This window comes from Canis lupus, chromosome 7, assembly GCF_003254725.2.
Source record: "Canis lupus dingo isolate Sandy chromosome 7, ASM325472v2, whole genome shotgun sequence".
Taxonomy (NCBI): Eukaryota; Metazoa; Chordata; class Mammalia; order Carnivora; family Canidae; genus Canis; species Canis lupus.
The window spans coordinates 20,129,631-20,154,623 of NC_064249.1; the positions used below are offsets into that span (position 1 = coordinate 20,129,631).

Consider the following 24,993-nt stretch of genomic DNA (forward strand, 5'->3'; position numbering starts at 1 on the left):
GTCACAGCCTTCCCAACCCTGAGCAGCCGGCAACTGGCATGATACACTCTGGACAAAGTAGCTTTTACCTTCAGTGGTAGCTCTCTACTGTAAAAACTCACACTCACCCCCTTTACGTTCACTTAGGCCATGAGACCACAAAGTGAGAACAATGAATTTTTAAATTCTCAAGAGATCAACTCCAACATGACAGAGAGAGGAGCAAAGTTGATCCCCCCCCCCCCCCAGCGCCATGAAGCTGGATGAGAATTATTTAAAAAAACAAAACAAAACAAAAACACTGAAAGCCTCTGGAAACGCCCTAAGGACAAACAGCAACTGAAGAACCATGTGTTATGTTCAAGATAATCTGTGAAAATTCAATAAGAAAGGCAAGAGCCCATGATATTTAAAACAAGACAACTCTCCCTCTTCCCCATCTCAACTCAGTGAGGCAGAAACTTCACTCTAAACTGCTACAGTCAAAAACACAGAACTCCCTCTCTCACCCTCCAGCTCCCAGCAAGAGGGCTTTCTTCCTGGGAGCCTCAGGATGTAGAGGCTTCTTTTGTGACCCCAGCTGCCTGTTGCTGAGGCTAGGTACTGGGAAAATGCAGTTAAGGTGTGGGGATCCCTTTCTGTCCAGCAGAAAGTGATGGAAACTTACGAGCCAGAATCCATATCCATATACTGAGGAACGGTACCAATAATGTTTAATGCTGCGTCCAACTGAGATTTCATTTCATTAACTTTTTCATTAAGTCCCTGCCATTCTTCAAGAAGCATTTCAGGAAACTCCAGGACACTTGCCAATTTGAAAGAACAGAATTCAAGAGAACAAACCAAATTTGGAAGAATTTTAGAGATACCTAGAAAAGTGAGAAAAGTATCGTAAGTATCATATTAGAAGTATTCGTAAGTCTACCATTTCAATAATAAATTATAAAAATACTAAAGGGCAGGGGCATATCCTCTTTTTGTCTTTTTGTTATCCTACAGTTTGCCTTAGCAGAGAATCTTACAAAGAGTAGTTCTTAAATGTTTCATGAATAAACACGGTTTAACTAGTGCTTCTCTGATGGATGATTTATTCCTTTGATGACAGTTTATATTCCTAAATTTCTTGTCTTTTCAGCTGAGAACCAAATGCACTAAACTCAGAAACTATAAACTACAGTTTTCTAAAATAGACATTAACTCACTTAGTCATTCTGTTAAGAAGACAAAGATAATAAACAGCTTCTTTGTGATTATAGGAGAGTTAATAACAGAAATGAAAATAGCTTAGTACTTGAGTCATTTTTTAGGTCATTGTTCAGGTTTTCAAGAAGCTTATAGTTTTGGTCAGAACAAGGGTTGAGTCTGGATCCTAATCTCTGGCCAATTCACTGTGACATCATGGCAAAGTAGCCCCTCTATACCTTTGTCTTGTCTCATTTGCAAACTAAGACATGAAATGCTCTCATTTTAGAGATTTATAAAGAGAAGTAGTTAAAAAGCAAACTTTTTCTTATTCTTGATGAAAATATTTTACTACCCTCATCAGTAAATTTTGATCTGAGTATTCAAAATGATCTGTTAATTTCACTCTCATTCATCATTTTTACTTCCTCATTTATTTAAAACCATTTACTACTTCATTCTTTCTCTGCCCACTATATATTCTTATGGGTAAGTATTAGCATTTTATCTGTAACTACATTAATGATGCTATAGATAATTAAGACTGTTTTCCCAATGAAAGTAGTTTTATGTTGAACAACAGTGCCTTTCAATAGACCAGGGTTGCCTAAACACTTCACTGGAAAGGATTCTTTTTTCTTTCTTTTGATTTTAAGTAGGCTCCATGCCCAACGTGGGGCTTGAACTCACAACCCTGGGGTCGAGTTGCATGCTTTACTGACTGAGCCAGCCAGGCACCCTAGCTGGGAAGGATTCTTTTTTTTTTTTTTTTTAATTTTTATTTATTTATGATAGTCACAGAGAGAGAGAGAGAGAGAGGCAGAGACACAGGCAGAGGGAGAAGCAGGCTCCATGCACCGGGAGCCCGACGTGGGATTCGATCCCGGGTCTCCAGGATCGCGCCCTGGGCCAAAGGCAGGCGCCAAACCGCTGCGCCACCCAGGGATCCCTGGGAAGGATTCTTAAGTAATATATGACTCAATGAGTAAAGTCATCATTCTCATGAAATATATCACCATCTAGAGTCTCAAATTAGCTCTAGAATTTCTCACACACAATGTCCAACATCAATCAGAAATAATCAGGAATATGAAAAGAATTGATTCTTGTGAGTCAAGACAAAATACAGACAATAAAAAAAGGCCTATAGGAGAATCAGTACCAAATTATCAGGCATGGACTTTAAAATTAACTGTGAGCAGAATAGAAAGCCAAGAAGAACATCCATGCATATATTATCAATTAATCTATGACAAAGGAGACAAGAATATACGATGGAAAAAAGACAGTCTCTTTGATAAAAGGTGCTGGGAAAACCAGACAGCTACATGCAAAAGAATGAAATTAGGCCACTCTCTTACACTATACACAAAAATAACACAAAATGGGTTAAAGACTAAATGTAAGACCTGAAACCATAAATCTCCTAGAAGAAAACAGGCAGTAATCTCTCTGATATCAGCCTTAGCAACATTGTTCTAGAGATATCTCCAGAGGCAAAGTCAACAAAAGCAAAAACAAAAACAAAAAACACAAGTGGGGCTACACTAAAATAACATGCCTTGCATAGCAAAGGAACCATCAACAAAACAAAAAGGCAACCTACCAGATAGGAGAAGATATTTGCAAATGATATATCTAATAAAAGGTTAATGTCTAAAATATTTAAAGAATTTATATAACTCAACACCAAAAAAACCTAATAATCATTAAAAATAGACAATCTGAATAGACATTTTTCCAAAGAAGATTATATAGATATGGTCTATAAACAATGGGATGTTATTCAGCCATAAAAAAGAATGAAACCTTGCCATTTGCAATGACATGGAAGGAGCTAGAGAGTATAATGCTAAGTGGAATAAGTCAGAGAAGACAAATACCACATTATTTTACTCACATGGAATTTAAGAAACAAAACAAATAAGTAAAGGGTAAAAAATAAGAGAGAGAGAGAAATCAAAAGTTTCGCTATTCACAGATGACATGATCTCATAAACAGAAAATCCTAAGGAATCCACTAAGAAATTATTAGAACTAATAAATAAGTTCAGCACAGTGGCAGGATATAAGATCAAATACAAAATCAAGTATATTTCTATATATACACAATGACCATCCAAAAATGAAATTAAGAAAACAACTGCATTCATAATAGTGTCAAAAAGAATATAATACTTCGGAAAATATTTAACAAAAGAAGTACAAAACATTCTCAGAACACTAGAAAACATTGTTGAAAGAAACTAAAGATCCAAATCATTGGAAAAATATCCTATGTTCACAGATTGGAAGATTTCACATTGTTAAATGCCAAATCTCCCTAAATGGATCCATAGATGCAACAAAATCCTTATCAGAATCTAAGCTTATTTCCTTATAGAAATTAATAAGCTGTTTCTAAAATTCATATGGAATTGCAAGTGATCCAGAATAGCCAAAACAATCAAAATATGAAAAAAGTGGGACTTCTCACACTTCTCAATTTTAAAACTTACTATAAAGCAACAGTAAACAAGATAGTGTGGTACTGGCACAAGGACAGACATCCAAATCAATGGAATAGAATTCAAAGTCCAGAAATAAATCCATACATCTACGGTCAACTAATTTTGACAAGAGTGTCAAGACCATTAAATGTGGGAAATACGGTCTTTCTAGCAAATGATAGTGGGATAACTGGATATCCACATGCAAAAGAAGCCTTTACCTCACACTATATACAAGAAATTAACCCAAAATGGTCAAATACCATCATATAAGAGCAAAAACTACAAAACTCTTAGAAGACTACCTAAGGGTAAATTTCATGACTTTCAAATTGGCAAAGGAGTCAAAGACATGGCCCTGAAAGCACAAATAAAAAAAAGAAAAAAGTAGATAAATTGGACTTTGTCAAAATTTAAAATTTTTGCACTGCAAAGGATACTATCAAAAAAATGAAAAAACAGCCCACAGAACCAGAGAAGACTATTACAATTCATATATCTGAAAAAAACTTGTATCTAAAAGTATATAAAGAACTCTAACAATTCAATAACAGAAAGATAAATAACCCAATTAAAACATAGACAAAGGATCTGAATAGACATTTCTCCAAAGAAGAAATACAAATGTCTGATAAGCCTTAAAAAGAGCTCAACATCAGTAGTCATCAGAAAAACATGAATCAAAACCATGATGAGACACTATTATACACCCACTAGAATGGCTAGAGTCAAAAGGTCAGATGACAATCATGGCAAGGATGCAGCGAAATCAGAACCCTCATACACTGAGGGTGGGTATTTAAAACAATCCAGCCTCTTTGAAAGCAATGTAACAGTCCTCAAAAACTTAAAGATAGAGTTACTAAAAAAAAAAAAAAAAAAAAAGAGTTACTACTTGACCAACAATTCTACTCCTAGATATATATCTAAGAGAAATGGAAACATATTTCCATACAGAAATATGTAAACAAATGTCTATATTAGCATTATTCATAATAGCCAAAATGTGGAAACAACACAGAAGTGCTTGGGCAGCTCAGTTGGTTAAGCCTCTGCCTTTGGCTCAGGTCATGATCCCTGGGTCCTGGGATAGAGCCCTGAGTCAGGCACCCTGCTCAGAGGGGAAACTGCTTACCCCTCTCCCTCTGCCCACTCCCTCCACACTTGTGACCTCCCTCTCTCTCAAATAAAAATCCTTAAAAAGAAAAAAAAGTGGAAGCAACATAAATGTTCATGAATGTACAAAATGATAAACAAAATGCAATACACACATACAATGGACTATACTTCAGCCATAAAAATGAACAGAGTACTGACAAATGCTAAAACATAGGTGAACATTATGCTAAGTGAAAAAAGTCAATCATAAAACATCATATACTATATGATTCCATTCATATGAAAGTCCAGACTAGAGAAATCTACAGAGACAGGAAGTCAGAGATGAGAGGTTAAAAGGGTGATTGCTAATGGGTACAGGTTTTCTTCTGAAGTTTATTTTGATGAAAATATTCTAAAAATGACTGTGGGGATGATGGCACACATCTATGAATGTACTAAAAATCATTGAATTATATACTTTAAATGGGGAGTTGTAATGCATATGAATTATATCTCACTGCTTTATTTTGCTTGATTTTTAAATGTAGTATTTTAGTAATTAGATTTTAAATATTAATTGTATTACAAATAATAATCACTATTAAAATGCTTTATGATGTCAAAGCAACATTTCATTGTTTTTTCTTACCATTATCCCCATTTATTCTTATTTCAAATTCTTTGTAGAGTCTTCCTATGGTTTTTGCAATTTCTTTCATATGCTGTTGCTCTGGTGGCATCTCCCCCTCCATACTTTTATGGCGACCCAATATCCCAAATCCAATATCTATCCAATTTTCCTGTAAATGTTTAATAATCTTGAGAGAATCATATTTTGACATTAGAAAATCCCCAGTAAATTTGTCTTTATCTTCATTCAACATCTAGAGAATGAAAGGGGGTGAGGAAATTAGACGATTATTCACTAATGATTTCATCAGTCTACCCAGATCCTTACTTCCCAGTGACTGCCAATCATTTTAGAATTATATATCCTATTATTATTTGTTTATACCATTTTTATATGACATCACTTTATTTTCAAAATTAAAGTGAATTTAAGTTAATTAAATACTCTGTAAGATAATCCATAGTGTACCAGATGATAATAATTGTATTAAATCCCATATGAGTAAAAAGTGAATGAAGGCAAATAAGGACCAGAGAACTGAGCATGTTTAATTACTACCTGCTTTGGTGAGGATATAACATATTTATTTATGTGACCCTGCTCTACTGGGAAAGTTGCTAGAATGTATATGTTTTGTTTTATTTGTCTAGACCCAAGTCCAAGTCCTATAACAAAGTGTAATTCACATATTTATCATTCAGATAATGAAAACAAATCTCCTATGCTTCAGAAACAGTAATCAGTACAGGGAAGCAATGCAGCACAACCACTAAGGGCAAGGATTTTGGAGGTGGAGAGACCTGATCCTGCCACTCACCATTTATAGGCAATTTAGGCAAGTGACTTAACATTTCTAAGCTTCCCTTTTGCATCTGTGAGATGGGGATTATAAAACCCGTATCCTTTGGCTGCCATGAAGAGTAAGTATGATAATGTGCAGAAGTGCTTAATGACTGAGAATTATTAATCTTAAATAAAGCAGCATAATTTTTTTCAAACTTATTAATGCAATGTCAATATTGCCAGATAAACAGTAAAATCACTAAACCTGCTATATATAAACAGGACAACAAACATCTTCAGTTCTGAGAATATTCTACTCAAGTCATTCCAAAACAACAAGAAAACAGCTTCTAGGGATCTGGAGGATATTTCATCAGGCCCTGAGTCTGATATTACCTTGGAGGTATTTCAATCTCACATATTTTCCTTTGTCAGACTGCTAATACATGATAGTAATTTGATTAGTGAAAGCTATTTTCAAAGCTCAAACTCTTTTTAAAAGGTATCATTAGGGACACCGGGTGGCTCAGTGGGTGAAGCATCTGCCATCAGCTCAGGTCATGATCCCAGGGTCCTGGGATGGAGCCCCACATCGGGCTCCATGCTCAGCGGGGAGTCTGCTTCTCCCTTTTCCCCTGCCCCTCCTTCTCTGTTGTGTTCTCTTGCTCCCTGTCTCTCAAATAAATAAATAAAATCTTAAAAAAAAAAAAAAATAGGGGATCCCTGGGTGGCGCAGCAGTTTGGCGCCTGCCTTTGGCCCGGGGCGCGATCCTGGAGACCCAGGATGGAGTCCCACGTTGGGCTCCCGGTGCATGGAGCCTGCTTCTCCCTCTGCCTGTATCTCTGCCTCTCTCTCTCTCTCTCTCTCTCTCTCTCTGTGTGACTATCATAAATAAATAAAAGTTAAAAAAATATTTTAAAAAATAAAATAAAAGCTGTTATTAATAAAGTGTAGTACATACCTACAGTGGAATATTATTCAGCCTTTGAAAGGAAGGAAATCCTGACACAGGCTACCAAACAGATGAGCCTTGAGGACATTATGCTAAAGGAATTAAGCCAGTCACAAAGGGACAAACACTGTGATTTGTCATATGGGGTCTAGCGAAGTCATATTTAGAGAGACAAAAAGTAGAATGGTGGTTGCCAGGGGCTGGGGAGGAGGAATTAAAGGGGGCTCTTGTTTCATGGGTAGAGTTTCAGTTTAGGAAGATGAAAAAAAATTCTGGACATGGGTGTGGTGGTGGTGGTTGCATAATAGTGTAAGTGCACTTAATGCCACTGAATTGTACACTGAAAAATGACTAAGATGGTAAATTTGATGTTATGTGTATCTTGTACCACAATTGTTTTAAAAGATGTTATTAATCTTAAAAGTCCAAGTTGTCCTTAAGACAAAAGCCAGGTACAGGAGAGGCACAAACATTACTTATATCAGACAATTAGAGGAGAGAATCCGAACTACCCTCACTGACACCCACGTATCTTTTCCCAGTTTTTCCTGGCAGCCTAACTTTATTTGGCTCAAAAACCTAAAATAGAACTGGAAATAAAATATTTAAATGAATTTTTAAAGGCCCCTGGAATCTCGCTGTTTTCTTTGTCTTTCATAAAATACAATATGGCATCTTTAAAGGATGAGATGCGACTCAGTTGTAGGTGATGAGTAGCAAGTTGACAAACAGCTACTCGTCAAACCATTTTGATTACCAAACGGTTTATTAGAAAGTCTTACCTTTTGCCACTGGTTGAAGTCTGGAAGGACTGATTCAAATATATTTTCTTTACTAGGATAGAAAGTGTCTCTTCTACTAGAAGGAAAAGGAGCAAGAGCAGAGTCTCAGAACCATATATAAACAAAGAAAATCATAAATCTATATACCATAGAACAGTCCTATGTTTCTCCTGAATTATTTTCAAACATGTCTTCCAGGGTCAGCCCTTCTCATAGGCAAACATAAATGTAATTTCAGGCTCCAACCAGCCTTGAGCCACCAAGTTACAGGGTCAGAGGCCATGTGAGTATTAAAAGGGTGGTCTCTGGGCCTTTGCCATCCAAATTTAGATCATCTTACAAACAATTCCTCAGCAGACAAAACAATTTGTAAATAGAAGGAAAACCTAATGAATAAGACTCAACATTTAGGTCAGGAGCCCCAAGTTCTGGTAAGAAAAAATTTCCTTTTAATATCTCTGAAGTCTCACAAGGAGAAAATTCTTGATAAACATTTCTGAAGAAAGAGAAAAGAGAATCCCTGTCCCACCTGTGCTCCTCCTAGCTAAGAGTCAACAAACAGTAGAAACAGCCAACAGCTTGGATATGTACCAGCTTCAGCTTCCAGAGCTTCCAACTCTGCTAACTCAGAAACCATAGAGGATCTGAAAAACCAAAATCTTTGTCTTCAATTTGAAATGGAAATGGTACCCAAACGTGTTTCCTCAAACAATAGACAAAGCATCTTAAAGTAATAATAATTAATAATAATAATAATAAACAACTTAGAAATCCCTGAGTCAAGCCTGCATTCAAAGTTCAGATTCCCACTACTGACTGCAATTTAATCATCCAACCTTTTTTTTTTTTTTAAGATTTTATTTATTTATTCATGAGAGACACAGAGAGAGAGGCAGAGACACAGAGAGAGAAGCAGGATCCTCACAGGAAGCCCCATGTGGGACTTGATCCTGGTCCCGGGATCACACCCTGAGCCAAAGGCAGACACTCAACAACTGAGCCACCTACAGGTCCCTAATCATCCAACCTTGACTTACTACTTTATAGGTGGCCTTTTCCATTGACAGATTTCTCTAATTGTTATAAAGTACGATATCCAATCAAAATCAATCTACTTATAATGGCTACCCACTGATTCTATTTCTCTGCACATAAACTATACTACAGAAGATGCAGATGGATCTAGATATTCAGGGATTGCAGTAATAACAACATAAGTTGATGTTATTTTAAAAAGAGAGAAAAGAAAGGAAAAGAAAAACAGGTGAACAGAATGGAGGCAGCAGCAGGTGTGTAGGAGGAGCAGGATGGACCACAGAGATGGTTAGCACCAGAAACCACAAAACCACTTAAGCCCCTGGCAGGACTGCAGCCTTGGAAGGGCTGCTAGTGACTCCAACAAATCAATGTTAGAGTCATCACAAGAGAAAAAAGAGGCAGAGAAAAAGAGAGAAAGAATTGAACTGAGTTATCAGATAAGACACAGTATAATAAAAAACACAATTCTTGTAGACCTACCTCTCATTTCTGAGTAACTCCTGCCATTTGCTAAGGCCATCCTTAACAGTTTGCAATTTCTCCCTTGTAGACTCTTCATTTTGTTCCACTTCCTTTTTATATTTATTCATTAAGCTTCTCCATTTCTGTGTCAACTTGTGCAGTAGTGCAAGGTCTGCAGTGTCCTAGATAATGTGCATGGAATCAAACCACTCATTCACGTATTCATGTAACAAATACTTATTAGTATACACTAATAATATTAGTGTATTAATATTCTAGTACTAGAGACATCCATAGAAAATGGATCAAAATTGAGAAGATATTCCTCTTTCAATATATCATCAGTACCACCACATGGTTCCTTTGTTGGTGGATTTTCCATAGCACATAAAATACTAGAGACAAGATTTTTTTTTCCTTTGCAACATAAGCCAAATTTTCCCACAGGAATTTCATGGGAGGTAGTATGGTACATTGGAAAGACAGGAATTTCAAAGCCAAACAAAATCAAATGTGAATCCTAGCCAATTCTTGGCTATGTAACCTTATGGGATGTTATTTAATTTATTTGGGATTAATTTTTCTTATCCATAAAGACCCTAATATATATCTCACAGGATTGTTAAAGAAATGAAATGAAATGACTAGTGTACATGGTATGACTCCAGAAACACACTAAATGCCACTTCTCTCCTTTTCAACAAACTATGCTTATTGAATTTTTGCATAAAATGTATCAAGAATACCATTATTTCAATGAATACAACTACTTATATTTCTTAGTTTAAATACTAACAAATAGAATAAGTATATAAATAACATTTGCAGTATTAACTTAGATAAATTGCTTAAATTGCTTTAATTAGACTGAAGACAAATATAAAGAAGGGCATTTATCATATTTCCTTAGATTTTTCATTCTGCTCACAATAAAGCATAAATACAAAACTATATTCAAAATTAATCTATAAACTTAGCAAAGATTTCTTATAGCTTCAACCCTCTAAGGCTGGAGTCTCTTTTCCCATAACTTAAGTGAATTGAGCTTTACCTTGGTTGACAGCAGTATGATGAAATGCTTAGCAAATTTATTCCAAGCTTTTTCATTGAGGTAAAGTCTTTTAGCCAATATGACTCTATTTTTTTCAATTACCTATGAAAAAAGTACTAAAATGAGGAATCTAAGACATAATATGCCACTGGAATTTATTAAACCCAAACCAATTTCATGTATCAATTTTTCATTGAATCATTAATTCAATCACAATTTCTTATTTAAATCATGAGCTAATTTGAATTACAAATTCATGTTTTCTAAAACTACTAAACTAGGGTGTGCCTGGGTGGCTCAGTGGTTGAGTGTCTGACTTTGGCCCTGGTCGTGATCCTAGGGTCTTGGGATCGAGTCCTGCATCAGGCACCCTGCAGGAAGCCTGCTTCTCCCTCTACCTATGTCTCTGCCCCTCTCTCTGTGTCTCTCGTAAATAAATATATAAAATCTTTTTTAAAATAAAGTAAAAAAATAAAACTACTAAACCGGAATCAAACTGAAGTATATAGCAGAGGTTCTCAAGCAACCTCATTTCAAAACATTTTATTCTCAAAAATTAGTGAAATCTTCAAAGAGCTCTCATTTATATGCATTATACCTATTTGATATTCATGGTATTGAAACTTAAAACTAAATTATTTAAAATATACATTTGTTAATTCACTTAAACATAACAATAAATCCATTACATATTAACATAAATAGTATTTTTATGTACTCATATGCAAATGAGAGTGAAAATGGCAAATAACATCTTAATATTATGATGAAACTGGTTCTTACTTCATGAAAGGGTCTTATATATTCCCAGGGGGTCCTTGGACAATACTTTGAGAACCACTGGAATGTCGATCAATATATATAGTCATTATATAGTCATTCAATGAATGTTCTAGACACTGTGCATATAGTCACAAACAAAAGAGGCAAAGTCCTTTTTTCTAGCTGTCACTCATTTTCTGTTGGAAGGACTTTTAGGGATGAGCTAACACAAAACCCCCAGCAATTCAAGGTATTTTCCACAGAAACTGCTACAAGGAGTCAGTCTTCTATTGTTTAAATACTTCTAGAGTGAAGAAATTCACTTGTCTTCTTTACTCCTACTGAAAATTCCTAGATCTAAATATATAAGTTTGCTATCATGGTTGTTTCCTCTTGACATGTCATTTTAAAATTCTGTATCAGGATGAAACATTATATCCTAGATGAAGTCTGAGTATTCAAGAGGAAAATGAGATAGAAGTTTGCATCTGTTGAGGGTCATAATTTGCTCTTAATACTTAGTAAACACCAAGTCCCAGGTGTGAGAATAGGCAACCAACCAGCAAATGTTTCAGAAAAATAGAACATTGTGGGACTATGCTACTTCCATAAAGAATTACATTAATTGGGGACACCTGGGCATTTCCATGGTTGGGTGTCTGCCTTTGGCTCAAGTTGTGGTCCCAGAGTCCTGGTATCGAGTCCCCCATCATGCTCCCCACAGGGAGCCTGCTTCTCCCTCTGCCTACATCTCTGCCTCTATCTCTGTGTCTCTCAAATAAAATCTTAAAAAAAAAAAAAAAGAATTGCATTAATGGCCCACAGACTGCCATATTTTAACTCCTTTGTCATCCTAGATGCCAATGTAATAGATCCAAAGTAATATAATCCTAATATGGTTACACTCTGTGAAAAAATACAGCTTTTCCTAGTTTATTATTAGTATAAATTACAATTGAAAGTTTTAACATGTTTATAAATAATAGAAAAAGCATCCTTGCTCATATTTCATAGATCTGGTAAGAAAAAGAGCCCTTAAGGGGGCAATAGTCAGGTACTTAATAGAGAAGAAACAAAAGAAAAAAAAAAGTAACTTCTTTTTGAAGGCCCGTAATAGCTACATTATTCATAAACTAAATATACATCCTCGTTTTTAAAATTTTTGTCTATATTATTGAAAATTGTAAAACAAAATTTAGCCAAAAAAGAAGACTACAATTTATTATGATTCCAGATAAACCAACCTTTAGGGCCAATTCATATGTGGCTGAGCTCCAGAGATCTCTTTCTGCCATTAACTGTTTAATATCACATTCCATCCTTTCTCTTTGCAATGTGTATAAATCATGGTATTCTTCTACAATCCTAAAAGAAAAATTAAAAAGTATATACAGACTTTGCTTTTGAGAATTCACATTTATTGGATAATTATTTTGATATTGAACATTTAAAAAAACAACAACTTTGTTCTAAAATAGGCAATTTATGGGGTCTTTGGTGGCTCAGTTGGTTGAGCAACTGCCTTTGACTGAGGTCATGATTCCAGGGTCCTGGGATCGAGCCCCACATCAGGCTCCCTGCTCAGCGAGGAGCCTGCCTCTCCCTTCTCCTCCTCACTTGTGCTCTCTCTCTCTATTTCTGTCACTATCTCTCTCTCTCTCAAATAAATAAACTCTTTAAAACTAACTAAGTAAATAAAATAGGCAATTTGTTCCTTTAAAATTCATCATAAAGTAATCACAGCATAATTGCTAGATATATTAATAACACTAATATCCAGTAAAATAGAAGAAAAAAACAGTCACATTTCATTTATAAATCTTATAATAAAAGTCTGAAAGTAAAAAATTCAATATATTGCTCCTTGTGCTAAATGCTTTTTTCTTAATATTATTCACTATAATTTTCACATGATATTCCAATAGAATAACAGCAGTATATCTAATAAAAAAATCTGAATACAAAATGGAATGGGGGTTCTTTATTAAACACACAAAGCCCAGTAATTATGAGCCACTATTCCTTTAAATTATATATAATTAATATAAGATTTAAAGAAATTCTCTACCAACCAACCAAAAGACTAATAATCAAGTAAATGCCTTTTTCTTAACTATCTTTTCTTCATGTTTACCAGAACATACGTTTTCCTTCTAACTTACACTGAAGCTTAGAATTAAATTAGAATTAAAAGTGCTTTAGAGATAATACAAACACAGACCTATAAAGGGGTAGCATTTCACAAGCCCTTTGAAACCCATTCTCCTAAGGAATACTAACTTTGCTAAGAATAAAAGACCCATGATGTAGAATTCTTCTAATTTTGGTGAAAGCTAGAAACCACAAGCATCAGTTCTTGAAAGCCTTCTTTTTGGAGACTTTCACTTGTTTAGAGTAACTAAGAAAAATTAATCCTCCTAGGTGTCACATAGGTGAATACACATATGAAAATTCAACAAGTTATATACCCTTACAATTTATGCAAATTATTGCCTGAAATTAGATACTGATCTTTCTTTTCAGGTAGGCTCCGTGCCCAGCATGGAGCCCAGTGCGGGACCTGAACTCAGAACCCCAAGATCAAGACCTGAACTGACATCAAGAGTTGGAAGCTTAACTGACTGAGCCACCCAGGCACCCCAGACACTGATTTTGAAAAGAGAATTAGTGACCCCTGGCTTTAATAGTAAAAGAAAAAAATTCAGAAATAACCTCAATGTCCAATAGTAAGGGATTGGCCAAATAAAATATATGATCTAGCTCTATGATGAAAACACTCTGCAGCTAATTAAAGATCTTGTTGCTATTAATACTTTGGTACATGGGAAAATTTTTCATGTTGTAACAAGATAATCTTAATGATAAAATTATATATTCAGTTTGATCTCATTTGTATAAAAAATACACAGAAGTAAAAAAAAAGAAAAATATATCAAAATATTAATACTGTTTAATTCTGAGAGAAAGAATTAAAGGGTGCTCTTTATTTCCTTATTTGTTTCTATTTTCATAATTTTCAATAAAATGATGTTATTTTTAAAAGTATTACTAAAAATTTCTAATCATGAAAAAAAATCCAACACCATCCTACTTCAGACTTTCTCCTTTTCCTTCCCTCTCTCTCTGGTTTTAGATGTACTCATAATAGACATTAGCACAAAAGAAGTTCTAACTTATTTTTTTTAATTCATTAACAAATATGTTTAGTGCCTACTTAGCGAGGTACTGTTCACAACAAAACTTTGCCCTTATAAAGTTTATTCAGAAAAGATTATCAACAAATAAAAAAGTAAAACATATTAAGTAGTGATAGTGCAATAGATAAAAATCAATCAGGGAAAGGAGATTGAGAGCACAAAATGTGTTGTGGCTTTAAATGGAGGCAGTATTTCAAGCAAGAGCAAGTGATCAGTTGTGACAAATGCTGTGGGTAAGTCAAATTAAATGAGGTTTGAGAAGTAACCTTTGGATTTTAGCAACATGAAAGTCACTGGTGACTTTGACAAGTGCACCTTGGTGGGTTAAGGGGAGTGAAAGCCTGATTAGAGTGGGTTTAAGTGACATAGGGAGGACCAGGAGTGAACACACTAAGTATGACAACTTTTTGAAGACTAATAGAAGCAGGGTAGGAGGTAGGAAATGGGGCCATAGTTAGAAGGGGATACACATGTGGTCCTAAGAGACTTAGGAGTCTTTTTGTTTTTTGGTGGTTGTTTTTGAGATGGGAATAATTATATTTGTATACTAATGGGACTAATCAAGAATAGAGGAAAAAATTAATGATACAGGAAAAAGAGGGATTTTGTGCTGAAAATATCTTGAGTAGGTATGAGGTACTTTATTTTTATTTATTTATTTATCTATTTATTTTTTACAATCTTGAGGTGTTTTATTTGCTTTACATTTATCAGGCCATGAATTCATAGGGAATGGGTTCCAGCAGTTCAGGCTCCTTTCCATTGTTTCTCACGAAGAGACCATTGCTTCTCTGGGTAGGGCAGGATGGCACTTCAGTTGGACCCAAATACCTTTCTCTTTGGTTTCCTTCTTTTTCTGATTATTTTCCTTCACACGCTTCAGAAAGCTATCTCAGCTCTTTGAGTGTTTAATATGCTCAATGCGTACATTAATTCTCTTGGCATGGCAAGAATCTGGCCCTTAACTTGTTTGTCTATAACAATGCCAACAGCATGCTAAGTAACATCGTGGACTTTTCCAGTTTTGCCATGGTAACATTTGTGGGGCATTCTTTTTTGAACAGTGCCCATTCCCTTGATGTACACAATATCATCTTTCTTGTAGAGTCATATGTATGTGGCCAAAGGAACAACTCTTATGTTTTCTAAAAGGCCTAGAGAACATATAGCAGGTACCTCTCCTCTTTCCCTTTGTGTTGGTCATTTCGACGAATTACTGAAAGATGGCGGTTCCAGCCGGAAGGAAGCTATGGGAGGTACTTTAATAGTACACACATGGAAAGATTAGCCTCAGAAGAGAAGAGACAGTTGGTCCACAGTAAAAGATGGGAAGATAAAATTTATGAGCACAGATGCAGGTGGGTGGTTAGATGTAGGGGTGAGAGTTCTCTTCCTTTTGCTTCTACTTTTTAGAAGCAAGGTCATTAGCTCAGAAAAAGGTGATTAGCTCAGAAAAAGGATGGAGAGATACTAATAGAGAAATAAGGATAGAAAATAAAGTATAAAATAGTTTTCTACTAAGACAAAAGTGTGAATCAGCTACAGAAACCAGAAGTATATTCAGTGCACAAAAAATGATCAAGGTATCCTTCTCTTTCTAGTAAGGAATAAAATAGAATAAAAATAAGAATATATCTCTGAATTTAGATTTTGTATACATTTGTATTTTTCTTGAATGGTCCTAGATTGGATACCAGTTTGGACAATACAATGTAAAATACATTTGAGGAATAATTGGGAAAATTTGAATATGACTTGGGTAACTTAGGAAGTAAAACTTTACTGAAAAGGGTAGTGACTGTCCACTAAAAAAACAAACAAAAAATTTAAAACCAGGCTGTATAACAGTATATATAATACAATGTAAAACAATGAATGTGTGCATATATACATAGTAAAAAAGGATATACACTAAGGCATGTGTAGCAGTAATCTACGGTGGTAAAACTGGTATTTTTAATTCATTTTTGCTTGTTTGTATTTACTTTACCTATAAGTCACATATATTACTTTTATGATAATACAATATTATTTTTAATCAATTATATAAGAAAAATTAAAAATACAAACAGATATGTCATTTGATATATTCCCAAGAGCTTCCTAGTAATCAGAACTCTAACCAAAAATGAACTAGAATAAAGGTCTACAGGCTGTGGCTTTAAATACAATCCACCATTTGTGTTTTGTATAGAACATGAGCTAAGAATTTTTAGATTTTAGTTTTTTATATATTTTACTTTTTATATTTTAATGGTAGAAAAGGAATAGAATAACAATATTTTATGACACATGAAAATGTTATACCTTCAAATTTCAGTGTCAATAAATAAAGTTTTTTGGGAACACATCCATGTTCTAGTATTGCTCTTACCTGCTTTTACACTATAGTGGCACATATTACGAAGGCAGAGTTGATTGAGTAGTTGCATAAGAAACCGTATCTCTTTTTAAAAAAAAAGGGGGGGGGGGGCAGATAATGCCTGAGCGGCTCAGCAGTTGAGTGTCTACCTTTGGCTCAGGGTGTGATCCCGGGATCCAGGATCCAGGATCAAGTTCCACATTGGGCTCCCTGCATGGAGCCTGCTTCTCCCTCTGCCTATATCTCTACTTCTCTCTCTGTCTCTCTCATGAATGAATAAATAAAATCTTAAAAAAGAAAAAAAAAAAGAAACCATATCTCATCATCTGACCCCTTACAGGAAAATTTGCTAACCCCTAAAAAAGGATAAAAACATTAAGATCTTACTTGATTCATTAAAATATAAAAAAGAATTAGATTCGCACTACTAATTAGGAAATTGCAAACAAAAACTAGATACCTTTTAATATCCATCAGAGACTGATAAAAGATATGGACAAAAGGGAAATCTCATACACTGAGCATTTGGCAATAGCTAGTAAGACAAGGCTATGCATAGCCTATGACCCAGTAATTCCACTTCTAGGGATACACCCCTGGTAAATTCACACAAGACATTTATAATATGTGTATTAAACTGTGCCTGGAGGAGTTAATATATATACTTATTAAAAGTCATATATATATATACATATATATATATATGTGTATATATATATATATATATATAAACTCCTCTAGGCACTATTGTAATTAAAAACTTCAAATGTTTCTATAAAATTTTGTTTCTTCAAATAAGGTATGAAGCATGTAGGACATAATGGCTAACATTTGGTAACTCACTTAGCATTCTTTTCAGCATCTAGAAGAGCTTGTGCTAAATCCTTGTGGGCCTTCTCTGCTTCCTTTGTTAATTTCATGTCATGTGCCCGAACCAGACACAGCTCCCTGAAATAAAACAAAGAGATTTTATATTCATAGTTGAAGCCTTCCAAAAAGTTGCAACCCAGAAAAATTAGATTTATACTCAGGAATCTTCTCAGTTATATTTACATTTCTTCCTAGTTTTTACACCTTATAAACCAAATCAAGAAACCTAGTGTACAGTTGGATGGAATTCTATCAGGTTCAGCAGTGGAATCAGGCTGGCTAGAAAGAACGGAAAGATAACGTAAGTGATCCTCTAGAATGGAGAGAAGACAAATGCTAGCAGGCAAGGCCACAGGGCTGCTCCATCTCATCCTCTGACATGCTTATCTTATCCTCTTCATTCTTGCCACGACTCATCTTGACACAGGTTAGATGATCACTAATCTTGATTGCTATATAACACTTATACTATTTGGGATTTAAACCTTAACAACCATAATCATGGCACTGCTCTGTAAACATGATTAGGATCAACACCTCAGGGGCAGCCCGGGTGGCTCGGCGGTTTAGTGCCGCCTTCAGCCCAGAGCCTGATCCTGGAGTCCTGGGATCAAGTCCCATGTCGGGCTCCCTGAATGGAGCCTGCTTCTCCCTCTGCCTGTGTCTCTGTCTCTCGTGAATAAATAAATAAAATCTTTTTTTTTTTTTAATAAATAAAATCTTAAAAAAAAAATCAACATCTCAGTCCTGGAAGAAGAACAGGAATCTTTTCCCTGTCAAATATACATAGAGCACTGGTTTTGTGTTAACCTGTGTAACCTGTATCTCTACATCTATATCTAGTCCTTTGTTTTCTTTCTAAACCCCCAAAAGGAAAAATGAGAGTCCTCACTTTTAACCATTCTACTTTTCCTAACTGTTTTTTATTCTCTTTAGAGACATGGTTTTGACTTGTGTTTTGTGTTTAAGATAATCACCGATTTTACCTGGTCAGTTCTTCAATAACATTCTTAAAATTGTATAGTTCTTCTAAGATGCGCTGGTCCATCATTCGCTGAGTTACCAAGTCTTTGTAGAAATCAATCATCTGCCGGGCAATTTGGTCAAGCATTTGTACATACCGCTCTCTGCATGAGAAAGAAGACAAGGTATCATGAAAAGAAAGAAAAAAAAAAAAAAGGAAAAAAGAGCCAGAAAATATATGAGAAAAAAAGGAAAGGTAATGTTAGGGAAAGAAATAGTAGACACTCATAAAAGATATGCAAGAAGAACAAGATAGGAAAAGAAAGGGATCTAACATATGTATTCCTGCCATGCTCACACAAGTCAATGAATTGTGGAGGATTTTAACCAGAGTCATAATCATTTGGAATATAATGTCTGAAATGTAAAACAAAATGAGGATTCTTTTATATCTTCATGTAAATTATAAATTCTATGAGGATAGAAACCATGCCTTATATATTTATACAGATAGAATGGGATTTCTTACAAATAGTTGAATTCATGAATAAAACCACTTTTCTCAAGCTGGTTAAATGTAAAAAGACACCAACTGTTCAAAAATGAACAAAGACCCTAAATTCAAAGAAGTTATTTCTTTGCGTTCTGAATAAAACCAAATATTTGGAAGTAATTATAAATGATAAATTACATATATCATACTGAGCAGTCTTTATTTATGTTAAAAATGATCTAGGTGTTATATCCTAAACCTGAGACCACTGAATTATAGTATCTTTGAGTTGGAATGGTGGTTTAATCTCTCACCCATAACAAAGAATTATTCAGCCCTTGATTAAACACTTAAAGTTACAGAGAGTTTATCAATCCAATATGCAGTTCATATACTGAGAAGTATGAGGTTTTTTTTAGGATTTTATTTATTTATTCATGAGAGACAGGGAGAGAAAGACGCAGAGACATAGGCAGAGGGAGAAGCAGGCCCCATGCAGGGAGCCTGACGTGGGACTCGGTCCTGGGTCTTCAGGATCACACCCTGGGCTTGAAGGTGTCGCTAAACCGCTAAGCCACCCGGGCTGCCCAGAAGTGTGAGGTTTTTAAAAGATTTTATTTATTTATTGGAGAGAAAGAGGAAGAACACAGAAGGAGAGGGAGAAGCAGACCTCAATAAGCAGAGAGGCTGACATGGGGCTCCATCCCAGGACCTTGAGAACATGACTTGAGCCAAAGGCAGATGCTTAACCGACTGAGCCACCCAGGCGCCCCTAGGAAGTGTTGATTTTAAAAACACCTTCCTTAGGACTTCCCCCTCCTAGAAATACAAGGAAAAAATACTCTGAAGGGTCTTCTTATTATAATACAACTAGATCCATGACAGAGCATACTTTCTGAAGCGTTATTGGGCTTGCAGGAAAAAAATACAAGTCTCTAGTCTAGGGGCAACAAACAAAAACAAAATACAACAAGCTAACAACAGAGTGGGAGATAGTTATCAGTATACATTAGGCAAACCCAAGGTATGGCTACCCCAGTAAAAACAGCAACACTGGGAGGAAAGGATAAGATGGCAGAGTAGGAAGATTCTGAACTCACATCCTCTCATGGACACACCAAGGCTACAACTATATTCAGTGCAACTTATATAAGAAAGACCAGAAGACTAACAGAACAGTACTTCCACAGCTAAAGATATAAATAAAAAGCTACATGAAGAAGGGTAGGAGGGGCAGAGATGTGATCAAGAACCAAACCCCTGGTGCAGAGACCCACAAGTAGGAGGTGTGGAGGTCCCCACTGGAGCAAGTGGTTCAAGCCCCACACTGGGCAATCCTTGCCCTGGGGATTTGCACTGGGAAGATAACCCTCCATAACACGTGGCTTTGAAAATCAGCAGGGCTTAACTCCGGGAGAGCCAGAGGGTTATAGGAATTGAGATTCTGTTCTTAAAGGGCTATAACACAGTATCACTCACTCTGAGACCCAACACAAAGGCAGCAGTTTGAAAAGCACCTGGGTGTTGTAATGAAGGAGATTTACTGACAAATTTTAGAGCGTGTGATGGAGGGACAAGGATCTGTAGGAAATTTCTCCAAGAACAGAAGTGCTGGTAAGCACCTTTTTTTTTTTTCTTTTTTTTTCCCCCTTCCTTCAGCCTAGATGGCCTGACACTGGTGGATGCCAGTTCTGACACTTTCTGTCTACCTTGTTAGCACCACTGGACATATCCCAGCATTCCCTTGCAGGCCCATACTGCCCAACCTGCCCACCATGGCAATTGTCTTTCCAAGCAACTATTTTCCTGTCACACCAGCAGGTGGCCTTAGTCAGGACAGATACTTCCCCAAAGTGACTCCTGCCCCAGGGAGGGAGGGAGCCAGTGCCACCCACTGCCATGCCTACAACAGTCTGGACCTCACAACTGGCCATGCCAGGAACCAGCCCCACCTACCAGTGTACCTACAGCACTTTTGGCCTAATTACAAGAAGGTGCACACAGTCGACACAGGGATCATCCCTGGAGCACCTCGTTCTGGACACCAGCAAGTATTGCACAACTAGGCCCCACAAGATGCCTTCTACATAAGGGCACTCCTTTAAAACCAGAAGACAAAAAAAAAAAAAAAGACATAGTTGAACTACTTAATGCATACAAACAAAAACAGAGAGAGTTAGACAAAATGAAGAGACATTTGGAACATGTTCCAAATAAAAAAAAAGACAAAACTACAGAAAAAGAACTAAACAAAACAGAGATAAACAACCTACCTGCTAATGAGTTCAAAGTAATGGTCATAAAGATGCTGGCCAAACTTGGGAGAAAAGTGGATGAATTCGCTAAGAATTTCACAAAGTAATAGAAAATATAAAAACCAATGAGAGCTGAAGAAAAAATGAAATGAAAAATACACTAAAGGGAATCAAAAGCAGATTAGAGGACACAGAATGGTTCAGTGATTCTAGAGACAAGGTAGTGAAAATCTTCTAAGCTGATCAGCAAAAAAGAGAAAGAATTTTTAAAAATGAGGATAAAGTAATGGACCACTAGGCAACATCAACTGCACTAACATTCATATTATAGAGGTCTCAGAAGGAGAAGAGAAAAAGAAAGGAGCAGAAAACTTATTTGAATAAATAATAGCTAAAAACTTCCCTAATCTGAGGAAGGAAACAGACATCCAGATCCAGGAAACACAGAGAGCCCCAAACAAGACGAACCCAAAGAGGTTCACATCCAGGCACATATTAATTAAAATGCCAAAAACTAAAGATAAAGAAAGAGTATTTAAAATGGCAAGAGAGGGGATCCCTGGGTGGCACAGCGGTTTAGCGCCTGCCTTTGGCCCAGGGCGCGATCCTGGGGACCCGGGATTGAATCCCACGTCGGGCTCCCGGTGCATGGAGCCTGCTTCTCCCTCTGCCTATGTCTCTGCCTCTCTCTCTCTCTCTCTGTGACTATCATAAATAAAAATAAATAAATATATATATTTTTTAAAAAATAAAATAAATAAAATGGCAAGAGAAAGGTAACTGGTTATGACAAGAAAATACTCATAAGAGTAGCATCCTGCTTCTTAGCAGAAACCTTGCAAACCAGAAGGGAGTGACTTGATATATTCAAAGGGCTGAAAGGAAAAAATTGACAACCAAGGATAGTCTACCTGGCAAAGTTATAACTCAGAACTGAAGGAAGGATAAGGTGTTTCCCAAACAAAAGCTAAAGGGGCTCATCACCACTAACCTGGCCTTAAAAGAAATGTTAAAGGGATTTCTTCAAGCAGAAAAGGAAAGGACACAATAAGAAATAAGAAAATTATGAAACAAAAAATTCACTGGTAAAAGCAAACATAAACTAAAGTCAATAGATCAATCACTTACAAAGTAGTATTAAGGTCAAAAGACAAAAGCAGTAAATCGATTATGTCTACAATAATTAGTTAAGGGACACATAAAATAAAAAGATGTAAACTATAATATCAAATACATAAAATGCTGTGTGGGGAGTTTAAATTTCAACAACCATCAAATTAAAATAGATTGTTAATAGGGTACCTGGGTGGGTCAGATGGTTAATCATCTGCCTTTGGCTCAGGTCATGATCTCTGGGTCTTGGGATTGAGCCCCATGTCAGGCTCCTGGCTTAGTGGGGAAACTGCTTCTCCCTCTGCCTCACCACTCAACTTGCACTCTATCTCTCTCTCTCACTCTTTTTCAAATGAATAAATAAAATTTAAAAAATAAATAAATAAAATAAAATAGACTGTTAAGGACACTTGGGGCTCAGTCAGTTACGTGTTGGACTCTCGATTTTGGCTCTGGTCAGGGTCCCAAGGGTCATGAGATTGAGCCCTGCATCAAGTTCCAAATAGGCATGAAGCCTACTTAAGATTCTCTCTCCCTCTCCTTTGACCCTCCCCTGCTTGGGTACATATGTACACTATTAAATAAATAAATAAATAAATAGATAGATAGATGGATAAATGGATAAATAAATAAAATAGACTTTTAAATATGTAGGGTGTTATATATAAGCCTCATAGTCACCACAAACCAAAAACCTATAATAAATACAGAAGAAATCATAAAGAGAAAGGAATCTAAACAAAATACTAGGGGGAGGGGCAAGGTGGCGGAAGAGTAGGGTCCCCAAATCACCTGTCTCCACCAAATTACCTAGAAAACCTTCAAATTATCCTGAAAATCAATGAATTCGGCCTGAGAATTAAAGAGAGACAAGCTGGAACGCTACAGTGAGAAGAGTTCGTGCTTCTACCAAGGTAGGAAGACGGGGAAAAAGAAGTAAAGAAACAAAGGCCTCCAAGGGGGAGGGGCCCCGCCAGGAGCCGGGCTGAGGCCGGGGCGAGTGTCCCCAGGACGGGAGAGCCCCATCCCGGAGGAGCAGGAGCTGCACCGACCTTCCCGGGGGAAAGGGGCTCGCAGGGAGGTGGAGCAGGACCCAGGAGGGGAGGGGATGCCCTCGGGCTCCCTGGGACAGTAACAGGCACCTGCGCCCCGGGAGAGTGCGCCGAGCTCCCTAAGGGCTGCAGCGCGCACGGCGGGACCCGGAGCAGCTCGGGGGGCGGGGGGGGGGGGGGGGGGGGGGGGGGGCTCGGGGGCAGCTCCGCGGAGGGGCTGCGGGGCGGGAGCGCGAATCCACCAGCGCAGGCTCCGGAGCACAGGGCGCCGGGACACAGCCCAGGATCCGGCCTCCCCCGGGACAGGCAGAGGCCGGGAGGGCCCAGGACAGCGAGGACGCTCCTGCCCCGAGCTGAGCAGATCAGCGGCCCTGCCCGGAGCCTCCAGGCCCTGCAGACGGAGAGCTCCGGAGTTCCTGCGGGGGCTGAATCCAGGTTTCCAGAGCTGGCCCCCCGACTAGGGCTGTTGCTCCTGGGGCCTCACGGGGTAAACAACCCCCACTGAGCCCTGCACCAGGCAGGGGCACAGCAGCTCCCCCAACTGCTAACACCTGAAAATCAGCACAGCAGGCCCAGAACACCAGCTAGACGGACAACTTCCAGGAGAAGCCAAGGGACTTAAAGTACACAGAATCAGAAGATACTCCCCCGTGGTTCTTTTTTTTGTTTTGTTTTGTTTTGTTTTGCTTTTTGATTTGTTTCCTTCCCCCACCCCCTTTTTTTCTCCTTTCTTTTTCTTTCTCTTTTTCTTCTTTATTTTTTTTTCGTTTTTTTTTCCTTTTTTTTCTCTTTCTCTTTTCTTTCCTTCTTTCTCTCCTCTCTTTTTCTCCTTTTCCCAATACAACTTGCTTTTGGCCACTCTGCACTGAGCAAAATGACTAGAAGGAAAACCTCACCTCAAAAGAAAGAATCAGAAACAGTCCTCTCTCCCACAGAGTTACAAAATCTGGATTACAATTCAATGACAGAAAGCCAATTCAGAAGCACTGTTATACAGCTACTGGTGGCTCTAGAAAAAAGCATAAAGGACTCAAGAGACTTCATGACTGCAGAATTTAGAGCTAATCAGGCAGAAATTAAAAATCAATTGAATGAGATGCAATCCAAACTAGAAGTCCTAACGACGAGGGTTAACGAGGTGGAAGAACGAGTGAGTGACATAGAAGACAAGTTGATAGCAAAGAGGAAAACTGAGGAAAAAAGAGACAAACAATTAAAAGACCATGAAGATAGATTAAGGGAAATAAACGACACCCTGAGGAAGAAAAACCTACGTTTAATTGGTGTTCCCGAGGGCGCCGAAAGGGACAGAGGGCCAGAATATGAATTTGAACAAATTCTAGCTGAAAACTTTTCTAATCTGGGAAGGGAAACAGGCATTCAGATCCAGGAAATAGAGAGATCCCCCCCCAAAATCAATAAAAACCGTTCAACACCTCGACATTCAATAGTGAAGCTTGCAAATTCCAAAGATA

At 37.1% G+C, this 24,993-nt stretch overlaps 1 protein-coding gene across 7 annotated transcripts in view; it reads right to left on the reverse strand.

Annotated features, from left to right (window-relative positions):
• AXDND1 (axonemal dynein light chain domain containing 1) overlaps positions 1-24,993 on the reverse strand; it is a 106,820-nt gene that overhangs the window by 44,071 nt on the left and 37,756 nt on the right. For 6 of the 7 annotated variants that reach the window (XM_025430146.3, XM_025430148.3, XM_025430143.3 and 3 more), the window contains 8 exons: positions 18,629-18,769; positions 17,616-17,720; positions 12,458-12,578; positions 10,452-10,553; positions 9,419-9,582; positions 7,901-7,976; positions 5,401-5,635; positions 647-848 (listed from right to left, as the gene is read on the reverse strand). In XM_025430146.3, coding sequence (XP_025285931.1) covers positions 647-848; positions 5,401-5,635; positions 7,901-7,976; positions 9,419-9,582; positions 10,452-10,553; positions 12,458-12,578; positions 17,616-17,720; positions 18,629-18,769 — 1,146 coding nt within the window. The remainder of the gene's footprint in view (positions 1-646; positions 849-5,400; positions 5,636-7,900; positions 7,977-9,418; positions 9,583-10,451; positions 10,554-12,457; positions 12,579-17,615; positions 17,721-18,628; positions 18,770-24,993) is intronic. The other variant, XM_025430145.3, reaches the window with a different exon arrangement.